The 17,004-nt window shown below is 39.7% G+C and overlaps 1 protein-coding gene across 1 annotated transcript; it reads left to right on the top strand.

Moving 5' to 3' along the window:
• Positions 1-321: 321 nt before the first annotated feature.
• Positions 322-13,681, top strand: plvapa (plasmalemma vesicle associated protein a). The gene is made up of 6 exons (XM_055152091.1): positions 322-828; positions 3,718-3,760; positions 7,987-8,741; positions 9,998-11,249; positions 12,731-12,791; positions 13,312-13,681. Exons 1-6 carry the CDS (start codon positions 442-444, stop codon positions 13,349-13,351), a joined length of 2,538 nt encoding a protein of 845 aa, XP_055008066.1. The 5' UTR covers positions 322-441; the 3' UTR covers positions 13,352-13,681.
• Positions 13,682-17,004: the final 3,323 nt, after the last annotated feature.

Genomic DNA, 17,004 nt, shown 5'->3' with positions numbered 1-17,004 from the left:
TACTTGTTTCCAGCTTTCGGAGTTATGGTTTTACACTGTTCAGCATTAATCAAACTTGGCTGATTAATAACTCGGTAACGCTCTATTGTCTCTCTTTCTCGCAGACGTTTTGGCCGGCGGCGTCCCCTCCTCTGTCCAACAATACCTCCTTCAGGTCCTATTGTCTGACGCAGCTGTGTCCAGTAGCAGCGGGAGAGCGAGGGAGGAGGAGGAGAAGAGGGGGGGTCGGTGGCTCTGAGCGCTTCCTACCCGGAGACCCGTGCCAGCTTCCGAGTTTATATATTCTTCCTCTCTCTTCGCTCTTCACTCAGTTCTATCACCATGGACTGACATCTCCAACTCTTCTAACTTGCGATTTTTTACTTAAACTGGGCTTAAACTCCCAAAACGTTTTACATTTTCTTCACTGAGTAGTTGAATTCGGGGACTCAACCGACCATCATGTATTCCCCGGTGTCCAAATACAGCCCAGAGGCACGCAAGAAGATGAGCTACCGAACGACCAAAACCAAAAGCTGCGGATACTACATGCGGATCGTCTTCTTCTTCTCTTCCCTGATCCAGTCTCTCATCATCGTCAGCCTGGTGCTCTTCCTCATCTACGGGCAGCAGCACGACACAGTGTCCGTGGACAGGATCCAGGACCTGGAGATGAGGTTCAACAAACTCAACATGGAGACGGTGAGATTGAGGCTGCAGAGGAAGAACCTGACCAGTCTTCTGAACGCCACGGTGCAGGAGATGACCAAGAACGAGTACGATCTGACCCACCTGAGGAGCACAGCCAACATGTCCTACTTCCTCCTGGCCGACATGGAGAGGAAGCTGGTGAGATGATTTCAATAAATGCATAAAGAGTGAGAAAATATTTTAAATGTGCTTTGTGTCACATTTCTGTTGGAGGGTCTGTCAAACGCTTTGAGATGTTATTCCTTTGTCTGAAAGGTTTCACAGTATGACATTAAACCTTTCTGTGTATCCAGAGCAAGTTACAGGTCAGATCTGTGGAAAGGCGACCACGCTCACAGTCAGAATGTCTGTTTTTTTAGATTTTTTTTTGAGCTCTAAAACCACCTGTAACTGAATAAATATAAAGTAGAGCTGTTTAATGTCACACTGTGGAACATCTCCAATGACAATGACCCCAACGTGCAGGCAGATGTTGCAGATTTGCAACAGCTAAATGCCAATCACCTACTTACTCCAAATCCATATTTTATGAGCTTTTTTTACTCAGGAGCCTTTTCTCCCATCCATGCTGATAAACATGGACGATACAGACTGTGCAAGAATGGTTACACGCAAACAACCTGCCAGAAGTACAAAGTACTTTTGTTGTTTACAAAGGGAAAAAAAGTCAGTAACTGAATAAATATAAAGTAGAGCTGTTTAATGTCACACTGTGGAACATCTCCATAGAACCAAGAAGGTGACGGACCCCCAGCGTGCAGCTTTAAAGCCATAGTATGTAACTTTTATGTCATGAAATATATATAGACAGAATGAATCATTCATATCCTAAATAAGTCAAATTTGAAATACTGAAATACTTTAAACTGAGATGTTATTTAAATGGAAGAAAATAACTAAAGTCTGTGAGGTACAATGTGTTCTACTTCCTTCTGCTTGACATCGAGAAGAAGTTGGTGAGATTGTCAAAAATAATGATCTGCAGAAAACAAAACAAAACAAAAAACAAGATAAAAGTTAAAGGTGCATTCTGTATCTTTTCTGTTGGAGGGTTCATCAGACGCTTTACTTTATGGAGACGTTGTTTTTTTGTCTGGAATATTTCACAGTATGGTATCGGTATTAAACTTTTCTATCTACATGGAGACCAAACCTGACCAAATTACAGGTCAGATCTATGGAGAGGTGACCCCACTCACAGTCAGAATGTCTGTTTTTCTAGGTGTTTTTGAGCTATAAAACCACCTGTAATTGAATAAATGTAAACTAATCCAACTAGACCAAACTATTCCAGTTACAAGTCAGATCCTTGGAGAGAATGTCTGTTTTTCAAGGTATTTTTGAGCTAAAAAAACCCCCAAAACAAACAGTGGTAATTGAATTGAAACAGAAGGTAGGTAAATGTAAAGCAGAGCTGTTTAATGTCATATATATTGTGGAACATTCCAGACAGAGCAATGACATCTCCATAGAAACAAGCAGGCGACGGACCCCCAACCAAAAAGTTACACAATGACCCTTTAATGGTCAGAGTTGGGTTAAACATCATGTAAAATGGAAAAAGGCTATAGAAGTTGAACTAGCAATAGAGCAGATAGGGGACAAAATTGATTGATAAAAAATACAATCTCTTTTTTATCATTTGTAAAAAAGGAACTGGACATATAAGTTATTTTTGAATTCTTTTTCTGTTCAGTGCCTGGATTATGTTTCTACAGTAAAGAGAAGTGAATGTAGCAGCTGTCACATGTACAACAGAATGAGGAGTAGGACGACATATTACATTTGTACAATTATAATCACAACATTTATTCATGTCTCTATGATGGAGTATAAGGGTCAGATAATTATTTTTTTTTTAAATGCTGGCACTACAAGAATAAAGTCGTAACATTTCAACATTAAAGTCGTAATATTATGAGAATAAAGTCGAAGCCAGAAAAAGTCGTAATTTTACGAGAATAAAGTCATATTTTTACGAGAATACAGTTGTAAACTTACAAGAATAAAATAGTAATTTTATGAGAATAAAGTCATAGTCAAAATAAAGAATATCGGCTGCTGGGAAAGTCTGAACGAGTGGAAAATGGAGAATTTGGAGCATTTTGTAAAGGAGAAGAATCCGTGTATCATTCGTTCATTCGACTGAATCAGGACTAAATCAGGTCCGGAACCAAACCAGAAAGACCAGTATTGAGACCGGGACCAGACCAGGACTGAAAATGGTTTAGTCCTAGTTTAGTCCTGGTTTAAGTCACGGAAATGGGAAATGGCGTTTCCGTGACTTTAAAATGCAATGCGGGACTATTGCGCCGCATACGGACTGAACCAGGACTGAACCAGGACTGAACCAGGACTGAATCAGGACTAAACCAGGACTAAACCGTTTTCAGTCCTGGTCTGGTCCCGGTCTCAGTCCCAGTCTCAGTCCTGGTCCTGTTCCCGGTCTCAATCCTGGTCTCAGTTCTTGTCTGATCCCAGTCTAAGTCTTGGTCCCTGACTCAGTCCTTGTCTAAGTCCTGGTCTCAGTCCCGGTCTGGTCTTGGACCTCGTTTAGTCCTGGTTTAGTCCTAGTTTAGTCCTGGTTCAGTCCGGAGGCGCAAATAATGAAGAAAATTGTTGTTTGTTTTCTTATTTTTGGTTTTATATTGAAAAACAAGGTTCTTCTTCTGCCGCATTTTTCACTTTGACTTTGATTTTATTACGACTTCATTCTCGTGATATTATAACTTTATTCTCATAATATTACGACTTTATTTTAACTTCGACTTTATTCTCATAAAATTATGACTTTATTCCTGTAAAATTATTCCTTTATTCTCGTAAAATTACGACTTTTTCTGGCTTCGACTTTATTCTCATAATATTACGACTTTAATGTCGAAATGTTACGACTTTATTCTTGTAGCGCCAGCAAGTTTTTATTTTTATCTGACCCTTATACTCCGTCGTATGTCTCATATAAAACAGATCATGTTTTTTAAAAGAATAATGTCTGAGATGTGGTTTTGTCTCTTTGTCCAACAGCAACAGTGCACCTTTGAAAAGCTAACGGGACGTAACTGCCCAGGTAATCCCACGTCGATTTAGGATCTTGTTTTTAACTTTTCTACTGTGTTTTTCTTGACTCCATCACGTTATATCTGGTCTTATTCAAACATCTGTGTCACATATGTCCTAATACATTAATAAATTACATTCATGTTAAAGTTAAAGGTGCATTGTGTAACTTTTTTGGTGGAGGGTCTGCCATCAGATTTTTTTCACAGAGATTTTAATGCTTTGCCTGAAATGTTCCACAGTATTTTGCATTTATTCAAATACAGGTGTTTTTATTGCTTATAAAAACACCTTAACTTGGCGGTGTCACTTTTTTTGTCTCCATGGAAATAGAAACGTTTAGTGTAACACTGTGCAACATTCTGGACAAAGCAAATAGCATCTCCACGGAGACGAGGAGGTGACGGACCATCCACCAGAAAAGTTACACAGTGCACCTTTAAATGAGACGATTATGTAACAGATAATACTCCCTACAACTGTACAACAACTCACCCTTATGTTACAGATAATACTCCCTACAACTGTACAACAACTCACCCTTATGTAACAGATATACTCCCTACAACTGTATAACAATTCACCCTTATGTAACAGATAATACTCCCTACAACTGTACAACAACTCACCCTTATGTAACAGATAATACTCCCTACAACTGTACAATAACTCACCCTTATGTAACAGATAATACTCCCTACAACTGTAAAATAACTCACCCTTATGTTACAGATAATACTCCCTACAACTGTACAACAACTCACCCTTATGTAACAGATAATACTCCCTACAACTGTACAATAACTCACCCTTATGGAACAGATAATACTCCCTACAACTGTACAACAACTCACCCTTATGTAACAGATAATACTCCCTACAACACTCAACTTATGGAACAGATAATACTCCCTACAACTGTACAATAACTCACCCTTATGGAACAGATAATACTCCCTACAACTGTACAATAACTCACCCTTATGGAACAGATAATACTCCCTACAACTGTACAACAACTCACCCTTATGTAACAGATAATACTCCCTACAACTTTAAAATAACTCACCCTTATGGAACAGATAATACTCCCTACAACTGTACAATAACTCACCCTTATGGAACAGATAATACTCCCTACAACTGTACAATAACTCACCCTTATGGAACAGATAATACTCCCTACAACTGTAAAATAACTCACCCTTATGGAACAGATAATGCTCCCTACAACTGTACAATAACTCATCCTTATGTAACAGATAATACTCCCTACAACTGTACAACAACTCACCCTTATGTTACAGATAATACTCCCTACAACTGTACAATAACTCACCCTTATGGAACAGATAATACTCCCTACAACTGTACAATAACTCACCCTTATGTTACAGATAATACTCCCTACAACTGTAAAATAACTCACCCTTATGGAACAGATAATGCTCCCTACAACTGTACAATAACTCATCCTTATGTAACAGATAATACTCCCTACAACTGTACAATAACTCACCCTTATGGAACAGATAATACTCCCTACAACTGTACAACAACTCACCCTTATGTTACAGATAATACTCCCTACAACTGTACAATAACTCACCCTTATGGAACAGATAATACTCCCTACAACTGTACAATAACTCACCCTTATGGAACAGATAATACTCCCTACAACTGTACAATAACTCACCCAGATATCTATCCATCCATTTTCTCCCTCTTATCCGGGGCTGGGGCAGTCTAAGCAGGGACGCCCTGACTTCCTTCACCCTAGACACTTTCTCCTGCTCCTCCGGCTTTCCCAGGCCAGCCCAGAGACATAGTCCCTCCAGCGTGTCCTGGGTCTTCCCCGGGGCCTCCTTCCATTGGGACATGCATGGAACACCTCCTGAGGGTGTCCAGGAGGCATCAGAACAGATGTCCTCCCCTCAGCTGCTCCTCTCAATGTGGAGGAGCAGCGACTCTACTCTGAGCTCCTCACCCTATCTCTAAGGGAGCGCCCAGTCGCCCTGCGGAGGAAACTCATTTTAACAGCTTGTATCGGTGATCTCTTTCTTTCGGTCATTAAGCAGAGCTCATGACCAGAGGTGAGGGGAGGAACAAAGGCTGACCAGTAAATCGAGAGCTTTGACTTTCGGCTCAGCTCCTCTTCACCACAAAGGTCTGATACAGCGACCGCATCACTGCAGCCTCTATGTACAGTGTTGGGAAGGTGACTTTTAAAATGTATTCCCCTACAGATTACAGATTACATACCAAAATGTAGTTTGTAACCTAATCCATTAAATTACTTAAAGTGAGTAACGTAATCTGAATACTTTGGATTACTTGATTTGCTGTAGAGAAGCAAAGACGAGGATTTCGTAACATAAGATGTTTTGTCTGATAAAAGAAAATAAAAACCCCAGATTTTACTGAACCAAATTAGAAATAGTATTGATAGAAGACGAAGAAACACGTCCACACAGCAGGATTTAGTCCTGTTAAATCCTGTTTGAGACATAGTTTAGTCCTGGTTTAGTCCTGGTTTTAGTCCTGGTTTTAGTCCTTTTTAGTCCTGGTTTAGTCCTGGTTTAGTCCTGGTTTTAGTCCTGGTTTTGTCCTGGTTTTAGTCCTGGTTTTAGTCCTGGTTTTAGTCCTGGTTTTAGTCCTGGTTTAAGTCCTGGTTTAGTCCTGGTTTAGTCCTGGTTTGTCCTGGTTTTAGTCCTGGTTTTAGTCCTGGTTTTAGTCCTGGTTTAGTCCTGGTTTTAGTCCTGGTTTTGTCCTGGTTTAGACCTGGTTTAGACCTGGGTTAGACCTGGTTTTAAACCTGGTTTAGTGTCTGGCAATGAGTGGAATTACCAAAAAAAAAGGGGAAAAAAAAGAAAAGTGAAAACAGGAAAATACCTCTGTGTAATCCATTTATTCCAATAAAGTAACTGTAATCCAATCACCACTCACTGAAAAAGTAACTGTAACTGAATACAGTTACTCATAATTTGTACTCTGATTACGTAACTCCAGTACATGTAATCTGTTACTTCCCAACACCATCTATGTAACAGATAATGCTCCCTACAACTGCACAACAAGTAACTCTTATTCCTACATTTCTGTCAATCATATCACCTTTGCACTGTTTTCCTTACGACCTCTTGTATATAACTGTGATATACTGTATTTATATTACTATATTTCTGTTTTGTTTTGTTTTTTAAACTTGACTTGTATATATACATTTATATAATTATGCTTTATTTAACACCAGAGTCTCGTAACTTTTTATTTACTACTTCTTTTAAAGTTTTATTACCATTTTTATATTTTTTTATCTTTATTATTATATTATATTGTGACGTGAGCTACTGTGTCTAAGTACTTTCCCTTGTGGATCAGTAAAGTGAAGTGAAAGTCAAACTCATCCTAATATCCAAAAAGTGTGCGTGACAGGTTTTGATGATTCTCAATTTTGTATTTAATTTACCTGTTGTAAATATAAACTACAGTTTCACACCAATCAAGAAGCAGTTTGCAAAGAAAAGCTGAAAAATATTTAGAAAATGATCAGAAGTACACAACAACAGAGCTACAGTTTTGTTGCTTGTGGAGTGAAAGGAAACTCATTTATGCAACACATTTGATATTTTTACTGTTTTGAGGATTAAAATGTTTGTGTTTCATATGAACTTTGCACAAGAAGTGATTTAACAAACACTTTTAGTGTCACGGCCACGATTTAGCCTTTATTTTTTATTGAACCATATCGAATCAATTTGAAATATATCATATTGAACTGAAAGTGCACTGTATCGAGATATGTATCGTATCGTGACCTGTGTATCGGCAACTTCTTAATGATACCCAGCCCTAGTAATAATAATATCTACATACATGGTTGCTAGGTAACAGTTACTATTCAGCAGTGTAAATCTCTAGTGAAAATTTTAATCTAAAAAATTGGCAAACTTGGAGATTTTCTTTTTTGTTTTTTGTACTTTTTAGTAAAATTAGTACAATATCTACATACATTAGAGGAGTTTTGGATCAGTATAATACACGGTTGCTAGATAACAGTTATAATTTCCTAGTGTAAGCTCTAGTGAATTTTTTAAACCGTAAAAATGGCAAAACTGGGAGACATAAAAAATAAAAAATAAAAAAAAAACTTTAATAAAATTCGTAGTCTAACCTATTATATTCACTAACTTACTTAAAGGAAGAAATCATCGTATTACTTTTGTCTTTCAGAGGTCCGACCCCCTATGAACCCTTACTCGTTCGGTGTTGGTATTGGAGGTGGCTGCAACTGTGCAATGCAAATAGAAACCTGCAAAGCCCAAGTAATGATGATCCAGTCCAACTTCACCCAGACGGCGATGCAGATGCAGATGGAGATGGACCAGATAGCCAAAGAACGCGACAACGTCAACCTGGAAGCAATACAACTCCGAAGGGACAAGTTCTTACACGAGAAAGCCATCGAGCTCTACCAAATCAAATGCAAAGACGAATTCATCAACTCCTTGAGCGGAATCACGAACGTCTCCAAAGCGTTCCTCAAAAAAATCGATAACGTATTCCCCACGCACAACTCCTTCCACCTCACCTGCCCCAAACAGAGAGAGTACCTGGAGCAGATCCGAACCAACTGCACCAACCTCTCAGAAGAAGTGGTGAGAAAATTCCAGAGCTATTTGGACAATCTGGGAGATAAGGTGTCCATGTCTCAAGGAAACATTAGCATCTTAACTGCGGAGAACATGCGAATGACGAGAGACTACAATCAGTGCAGTCAGAATCGTACGGGTTTGATCAGGGAGCACAGACAACACGTGGAGAGGATCCAGCTGAAGAACGACGAGGAGAAGGAGAAGCTGTTGAAAGAGAAAATGAGGCTGAACGGAGAAATCGAGGTTCTGGAGAGCAGCGTCAAGTTCAAGAACTCCGAGCTGGCCCATCTCAACGAGCTGCTCAAGCATCTCAACATGTCCTGCATTCCGAGGGTAAGGGCAAAAAGGGTGGATCATTACTCAGTCTACAGTATAAGTCTATAATATGTAGAGAAGGTTTCATGGCTGGTCTTCTGGTACATACTTCACCACATTGAATCACTCCTCGAAGAATGAAGGTCTCTCGTATTGTGTAATATCTAAACTTTAAATAGTCTTACGCAGGGTGTACACTGACTATGAAAAGTCTTTAAAATCAGTGCGCCTCCCACACTGACCTCTGATCTCTGCTCCTGCACTCTGACCTCAGCGGAGTGCAGGTTCAGTGTGGCTGAGGCGCAGGTCACCACACTGGTCTGGAGTGGTTTTCAGGTCATTAGGCATAAGTTATCTCATGAATACACACCACTTTGGTCAAATTCACACCACAGTTGTTAGTGTACTGTCTGCATCTAATTATAAAGTGTTTTATTGCTTGAGTTTCAGGAAGTGCGTTGTATTCTGTAGAATAGTTGTTTAGCTGTTTAGTCAACTTTGACTGTAACATAACTGTACATGACAAAGAAATGTGTCCTCTTCTGTAGTGGACTTTACTCATGTAAAAGGCATGTAGTTATAAACGCTGATTGCATTAAAAAATACCATGAAATGTTCAAATACAACACATAAACAGTACTTCAATACACTTTCATGAGGTTATTTGATTGTAAACACTTAAGATGTGCTGTGAAACTTTTGGTGGAGTTTGTCTCCTGCTTGTCTTTATGGAAATGTGTTTTTATTGCTAAGAACACCTTTAAGACATGAATTATTCTAGTGAGCAGGCTCGCCTCCGCTTAGATCTGACCTGGCCAGGTAGCATCATCTGTTTGTCTCCATGGAGATGTAAAACTTTAATGCCACACTGCAATCCAATAACATTTCCATGGAGGCTGATGCCACCAGGCCAAATTACAGGTCAGATCTGTGGAGAAAAGTTAGACAGTCCACCTTTAAAATATAAAAAATAGAATATCATCATAGTCTTTGTGTTTCAAATTTCACTTAAAGACATTGTACCTGATTTTTACTGACTTAAAAACATGTCAAACAGAAAACAATTAGTATGCAAACAGCAAACTTCCTGACACTCAAACAATAAAAGACATTATAATTAGATGCAGACAGAACAGCAATCTCATTCTGACTTCAAGAGTTGCAAAATATCTGTACAGTAACAAGACCATTTCTGCTTAAACACATGGGGAAAAAATCAGATGCAGTCACTTGTTGCAGTCGTTTGTATGTAACCAGTCCTTTTTTCATCCCAGGGTGGAAGTTATTTCCCTCGCTCGGGTACCCAGTCTGGCTCCCCCTGGGGAAACACTGGCTCCTCCAACACTGGCTCCTCCAACACTGGCTCCTACAACTTCGGCTCACCCAACTCTGGCTATCCCAACTCTGGTTCCTCCAACTCTGGCTATCCCAACTCCGGTTCCTCCAACCCTGGTTATTCCAACTCCGGTTCCTCCAACTCCGGCTCCTCCAACTCTGGCTATCCTAATACTAGACTTATGGCTCAGAACAACCACAACTCTGGCTCTTCTAGCTCGCTTGGGTCACCATATGGATCAACTGGGTCAAATACAGGCCTGGGCTCATCCAACCAGGGCTACAACAAACCTTCAACTGGACTGGGATCTTTAGGTCTTGGATCCAATAGTAACAGTGGTGGTCTTGGGTCTTCTGGGTTGAATAAGCCAGGGTCCAGTAACCAAGGATCCTCAGTTGGGTCATCTTTTGGGTCAAATCCAAGTTCATCTGGGACTGGTTTGAATAAACAGACTTCAACAGGGTTAGGATCTTCGCTATTTGGGTCTTATAATAATCCAAGTTCCTCTAGTCAGAATCAGAATAAGTTTGGGTCAAGCTCTGCGACGGGAGCCAGTTCTTCCAATTCAAATTCTGGGTCGACAAATTCAAATTTTGGGTCTAGTTCTAATTCCAATTTCCGTTCTCCTAACTCCAATCAGGGTTCTTCAAATTCAAAACCCGAATCTTCAAATTCTAATTCTGGCTCTTCAAATTCCAATTACGGGTCGTCAAATTCCAATTACGGGTCTTCAAATTCCAATTACGGGTCTTCAAATTCCAATTATGGGTCCTCCAATTCTGGTCTCGGTTCCTCTAGCAATTCCAATCTTGGTTCTGGTTCTTCTTCCAGTTTATCCAAGACAACATCTAACTCAAGAAGCTCCTTGTTTGGTTCAGGGTCAAGTCTGGGTTCTGGAAGTTCTAGCCAAAACAAGATGTCCTCCTCATCCTCCTCATCCTCCTCATCCTCCTCATCCAGCAAAAGTTCTCCAAGTTCTTCCAGCTCTTCGTCTGGGACAAGTTCAACGGGCAATAAGGGATTCGGATGGAGTTGGTTGGGAGGTGGTAGTAGTAGCAGCAGCAGCAGCAGTAGTAGTAGTAACAGTAACTCGGACCAAAGCAAACTAGGAAGCAACCAAGGGAGAGGATCGTCAAACAGCGGGACCGGTTATGGAGCTTTTGGTGCTGAAAGGAACTCATACATACGATGTAAGTATTTGCAGTAGTTGTAAAAGTACATTTGAAGGAATACTGCATAAGAAAGAGTGGAGAAATGCTCAACTATTTGACTTTATTGCAACTGTCAAAACATTTGTGATTTATGTTGTAAAATCAGTATTCAGTTCAATTCAGTTTGTTTTCATTTTGCTCAGAAAACCAGGCAGCATCGATTTTAAACACAGTTGATTAAGAAAGGTGCACTGTGTAACTTTTTTGGTGGAGGGAGATGTTACTGGAATGTTTCACAGTGTGGCATTAAACCTTTCTTTCTTCATCGAGACCAAATTACATGTCAGATATGTGGAGAGGCGACCCCGCTCACAGTCAAAATGCCTGTATTTATTATATACGGGTATTTTTGAGCTATAAAACCACCTGTCATTGAGTAAACGTAAGGTAGATATCTTCAATGTCTGTGGAACATTCCAGGTAGAGCAATGACATATCCACAAAAACAACGAGGTGACAGACACTCCACAAAAAAGTTACACAATGCACACTAAATTTGCTGCTTTCTGGTCAAAAACGCCAACATCTAAGTTTGGGCTGCCTTCAGTGGCCTCTTTAATTTCCAGTAGTTGGTGATAGTAGATTAAAGGTTATGATTTAAGGTATAGAGGATTTTTTTTTAAAGAGAAAGGAAATACAGCGACACTCCTTTTTCAAATGTTGTGCATGTGTGACACCATCTTCCTCCTCCACAGCTCCTCAGTAGAAACACCTCCTCCTGCCTCCTTACTCTAGAAATCACGTTTGTTTACAGCCAGTGCTCGTTCAGAATTACTGTTGAAGTGACCTGTCTAGAAATAATTTAGCGACCGACATGTCAGTTTTTAGACCCTTCGTCTGCTTCATTCACGCAATCGCTGGAAGAGATCTCCAAGAATCACCTCAGTTTGGCTTTGCTCCTTTTCTCCTTCTCTTCTTCTTTCAGCGACTTCAAAAACGGACTTTCTTTTGCGGCGAACTGGTCGTGGATTCTCGTCCGCCATCGCAACAAACTTTGTGCGAACTGCGAAGAAGCTACAGTTTAAAAAAGCCTCTAAGACCCGCTGCATAAACCACATAATCCCTGCGTTCCAGCGAGTCAGTTACACTAGAAACGTAGGGAGTTTGTTTGACAACCTAACAGCCAATAGAAAATGAGGTAGCCTTGTTGTCTATTGGCTGATGTTTATCTGCCCTCACTATGTCCAGAGTTGATAAAGTTTCATTATTTATTTATTTTTTTGTAGTCAACATAATTACAAGGCTGCTGCATCTCTGTATTTTAAACTTTCATTCACAATTTGAAACAAAAAAAAATCCTCCATACAACCTTTAAGTGGAGGAGTTTGGTGTTTAGTCCCACTTTAAAGACGACTGTAGATATTTATTCTTTTCAAAGTGCATGGACTTTTCTACATTGTTCGCCAAATGTTCTGAAAGGTTTCATATTTATTTTCTTTTTGTTTTGTCTTCTTCCGCAGCCGACATTTTCAGTGAACACATGCGAAGTCTGGAGCGATACGCCATCCCCTCAGGACAAGAGTAAGTCGCCTGAGCAGCCAGTCCCTCCCACATTCTGTTGCACCTTGTGATGTCATGCGGTAATACAGGAAGTGCTCCATTATTATTTAAAAACCATACATCTTCATTAGAATCATCTGGATCATTTTAGCCCTGTAATTGTCAATCTCTACTGAAAACTACTGCTTCATGACATTACAAGGTGGAACAGAGCATTTTCAGCTTTGGAGATGTAGACAGACTAATAATAAAGAATTAATCAAACATGTATGAAACAAAGCACAACTCCAGGTCTGTTTCTGAGGAGGTAACAACATTATAACATGGCTTAACACTCACAAGAGTTAGTTTGGTGTCATAATTTTAACTGATTTATGTGAAATAACTCCAAAAATAATGCCAAAAAACAAACTGAATGGTAAACAACAAACTAGTTTAAGCTTTTCAAACCAACATTCTTATTCCGACTTGGACTGAGCTTCTGTAAATGTTGTAATTCCATGCAAACTTATAAATATTGTTGTGTGTTGCTCTGTCGTAGACACAGAGAGAGACAGGAGCTCTCCAGGACGATCGGCTAGTGCGTTTGAAACCGAAAACATCCAAGCACCTTAATCTGCGTGACTATCTGGCAACCCCAGCTCCACTCTGGGTCTCAACGGACAATAGTGGAAGAAGACTGTCTAAGAGTGTTCAAGACCTTCTCCTCTTTGAAAGTGTAGAGGTCTGTCTGTGCCGAGACAAACTACCTGTACCGTGGTGTTACTGATGAAAACCAAAAAGTGTATTTCTGGTAATGTTATGTGTTCGTTTGTGATTTGTAAAATAGCTTTGTTTGTTTATTATTTTTTTACATGTACGATTTTGAAAAGTTAAAATCATAAAAGTGAACATTAAAGCTGACTCAAATATTGTACTTTTTTAAATTTATATGCACTTAAAGGACACATTTAGAGAGAGACAATATACAACAAAAATGTATTCTTTATATTATACTTTACAATTTAAACACTAAATTAGAGAACTGAGAATCTGATTTGAATGCCTTTTATTTGGTCTGGAAGAGGACCACCACCTGCTTGTTTCCATGGAAATGTTGTTGCTTTGGTTATAATGTTCCACAGTATGGCATAGCTTAGGTATTCCTGACCAAACCTAGCAACAAGATCATGGAGATAGATTTCCGAGCACTGCGCTGTTACCCAGGCTGGTGCAACCTAGTTCCTCTGCTTAATTTCATTTCTCTCCGGCAACTAGGTCAGGAATCAGAATACACAAGATGGTTTGCGGTTTGTTACTGGCCAAGCAGTGAAGAGCTGAACCTGAGTTGTGATAGCAGACTGCATACACTCTCCTCTTTTGGATTTCCTTTGTCAAATACAAACTTTGCATTTTTTATTGCACCCTTAATTCGCAAGTTCATCTCACAGCAATGACAATGATCATTGAAGACATGTTCACTCTCTGCTTTGTTTGCTGTTGTGCCGGCAGTTACTTGGACACCATGAGTGTTCCAGCACATTACATATGTCACCACCAAATAGCAGCGACTGGTTAAATAAAAAAAAGTACCCAATTATTGTCAGTGTTGGGAAGGTGACTTTTAAAATGTATTCCCCTACAGATTACATAACCCAAAATGTAGTTTGTAACGTAATCCATTAAATTACTCAAGGTGAGTAACGTAATCTGAATACTTTGGATTACTTGATATTGTCATGCTTTTTAAAACTGCATGAATGTAGCATGTTACAGGTCACTATAGGACAGTATTGTAGATTTCATGAGCCTATGCAGGTTGTTTTCTCCAGTGCCAGTAACTCCAGTTTGACATTTAACTTGTAGGTGATTTGAAATTGGTTTGTTTTTCTCTTTATATCTCTCCCGTCGGGAGAAGTGAGTGGTCAGTGTACCACGCCCACCACAGGCACATCTCTCTTTTCTTTAAATACAAAGTGATGTCTGAATTTCCAAGACACAAATGCGTTTTTGCCCGTGGACTGCTGACTCTGTTCTACTGGACAAGAAAATACCACCGTGTAATCCATTTAATTCAACAAAGTAACTGTAATCCAATTACCACTCATGAAAACAGTAACTGTAACTGAATACAGTTACTCATAATTTGTACTCTGATTATGTAACGTCGGAACATGTAATCTGTTACTCACACTGCTTATCGTCGAGTGAACGAATCCTAATGCTGCGAGGTCAGACGAAGTGAAACCAGCTGATGAATCAGGCAACTGTAGCACTCACTGCTCAAGACACGTTTAACCCAGAAATAATGAAGGATGGGTCAAATACAGAGGACAAATTACCTGACAGAAACAATGTACCTAAACCTTAAATCTGCTCTTTCTCCATCAAGAATGTTCACAAGTCTGCTTTTCTTTCTGTTTCTTTGGAATTATGCAGGTGACGTACCGCCTCCGGAAAGTTCCGTACTGTACCATTAAGTTATATTGCTTAAATGTACTGGCTTATTACAACTTGGTTAAATTGTCTGACTGATCTCTGTGGGTTGTTGTTTTTTTGGTGTGTTTTTATTTTTTTAGTTTCAAGGATAAAATGCTCAAAATCAAACTACTCAAAATAAAACTCAAATCATTTTAAAGGTGCACTGAATAACTTCTCTGCTTAATGGTTCGCCATGTGCTTGTCTCTATGTCCCACAGTATGGCATTAATGTGATCTACTTTGTGTTTATTCGATTACGGCTGTTTTAAAAGCTAAGAATACATCGAAAAACATGGATTCTGACTGAGCATGGAGTCACCTCTGCAAAGATCTGACCCGTAACTTGGCCTAGCAACGTCACCCTCTTGTTAGATACGTTTAATGCTATACTGTGCTATAGAAATCATATCTCAATGGCAACCAAAAAAGTTACACAATGCTCTTTTAACTGATCTCACCAGTACTACTGTATCCGATTGTCAGTGAATGCTCAAATGTGAATGATTCTTTGTATATTTTCATGACACTTCTCATTGTGTTGTCCCTATGTATGAAGAATAAAGCGATTGTTTCTCTTGTAAACAGAACTCTTACTTTGACACATGAGCGGGAGGTTCTGTGCGTCACCTATTGTGTGGCTAATAGGCTCTGGATCAGTCCCTGGAGATCTGACCCCACCATACCACCAGCCGTCTGTTTATGTCTACGGGCAGAGGTATACAATCCAGCCCAGGACACAATGTACGGGCCCCCCCTAAGAGGAACAGGGGCCGGATATCCAAGGGCACTCGTGTGGTTGGTGGGAGTTATAGTTGTTTACAGATCAGCTTCTGTGAGGCCCAGTTCTCTAGTGTAAACATGTCACAGATAACTGGTTTTATCTTGGTTGATGGAGTGTAAAAGTACTGGGTAGATGAAGTAGCAGTAACTTGGGACAGTACTCCTCCTCTGTGTCGCCTTTACAGTACGGTGTGCCTCAGGGTTCTACATTAGCACCAGCCCTCTTTGCTCTGTATATGCTCCCCCTGGGTGATGTTTTTAGAAAGCACAATGTCACTTTTCACTTCTGCAGATGACATTCAATTTTTTTCTGCCATTGGCTGCAACTCCCATGTGGAAAAAACAGGAAAAAAAAAAAAAAAAACACTGTCTTGGTAGTAAATCTTTATATAAGGTTAATATGTGTCATGTGTGGTTTACTCCTGAAAGTGTCCCCCTTCTGCATTTTTCTCATACAACTATATTATGAAAAACTAGTAAAGATAAAGTGAACATTTTGCATGACATTTACAGGTCATGTGCATGATAAACTACATTTTCTTTATATGTTCCATGTAATGTTTGTATTCATTAATTATATGTTGCAGTTAAAAAAACAAAAAACAAAATCTGAATCAGAAGGTGGATTTAAACTCAGGTTGCCCTTGTGCAAATCCAGTGACTTACCAGTTGAGCAAACCAGCTGTTACCTGTGAATGGAACAATAGGAGATGTTGATGGCAGTTACAAGTACCTTGGTACTTGAAGAGGCAACAAGGAAAGTGGCTACAGGATTTTGCAGAGTAAAAATCTTTTCACATCATGTATGTTCACTGTGACATCAGTGGAAGAGTGTGTGTCTTATTACTGTGTTTACCCCCATGCTGCCCAACACACCCACCCACACCCACACACACACACCACACCACACACCCACACACACCACACACGCACACACACACACACCCACACACACGCACCCACACACACACACCACACACACACACACACGCAC

The sequence above is a fragment of the Boleophthalmus pectinirostris genome, unplaced genomic scaffold (genome assembly GCF_026225935.1).
Source record: "Boleophthalmus pectinirostris isolate CB_2022bp ecotype Guang Dong unplaced genomic scaffold, ASM2622593v1 HiC_scaffold_16, whole genome shotgun sequence".
Classification (NCBI taxonomy): domain Eukaryota; kingdom Metazoa; phylum Chordata; class Actinopteri; order Gobiiformes; family Gobiidae; genus Boleophthalmus; species Boleophthalmus pectinirostris.
This window is presented reverse-complemented; position numbering and strand designations above follow the sequence as displayed.

Excerpts from the sequence above, each read along its gene's own strand:
- plvapa (XM_055152091.1), top strand. The coding sequence starts at position 442 with ATGTATTCCCCGGTGTCCAAATACAGCCCAGAGGCACGCAAGAAGATG. Across the intron at positions 3,761-7,986 it reads AACGGGACGTAACTGCCCAG|AGGTCCGACCCCCTATGAAC; the intron begins GTAATCCCACGT and ends TTTGTCTTTCAG. Across the intron at positions 11,250-12,730 it reads AAGGAACTCATACATACGAT|CCGACATTTTCAGTGAACAC; the intron begins GTAAGTATTTGC and ends CTTCTTCCGCAG.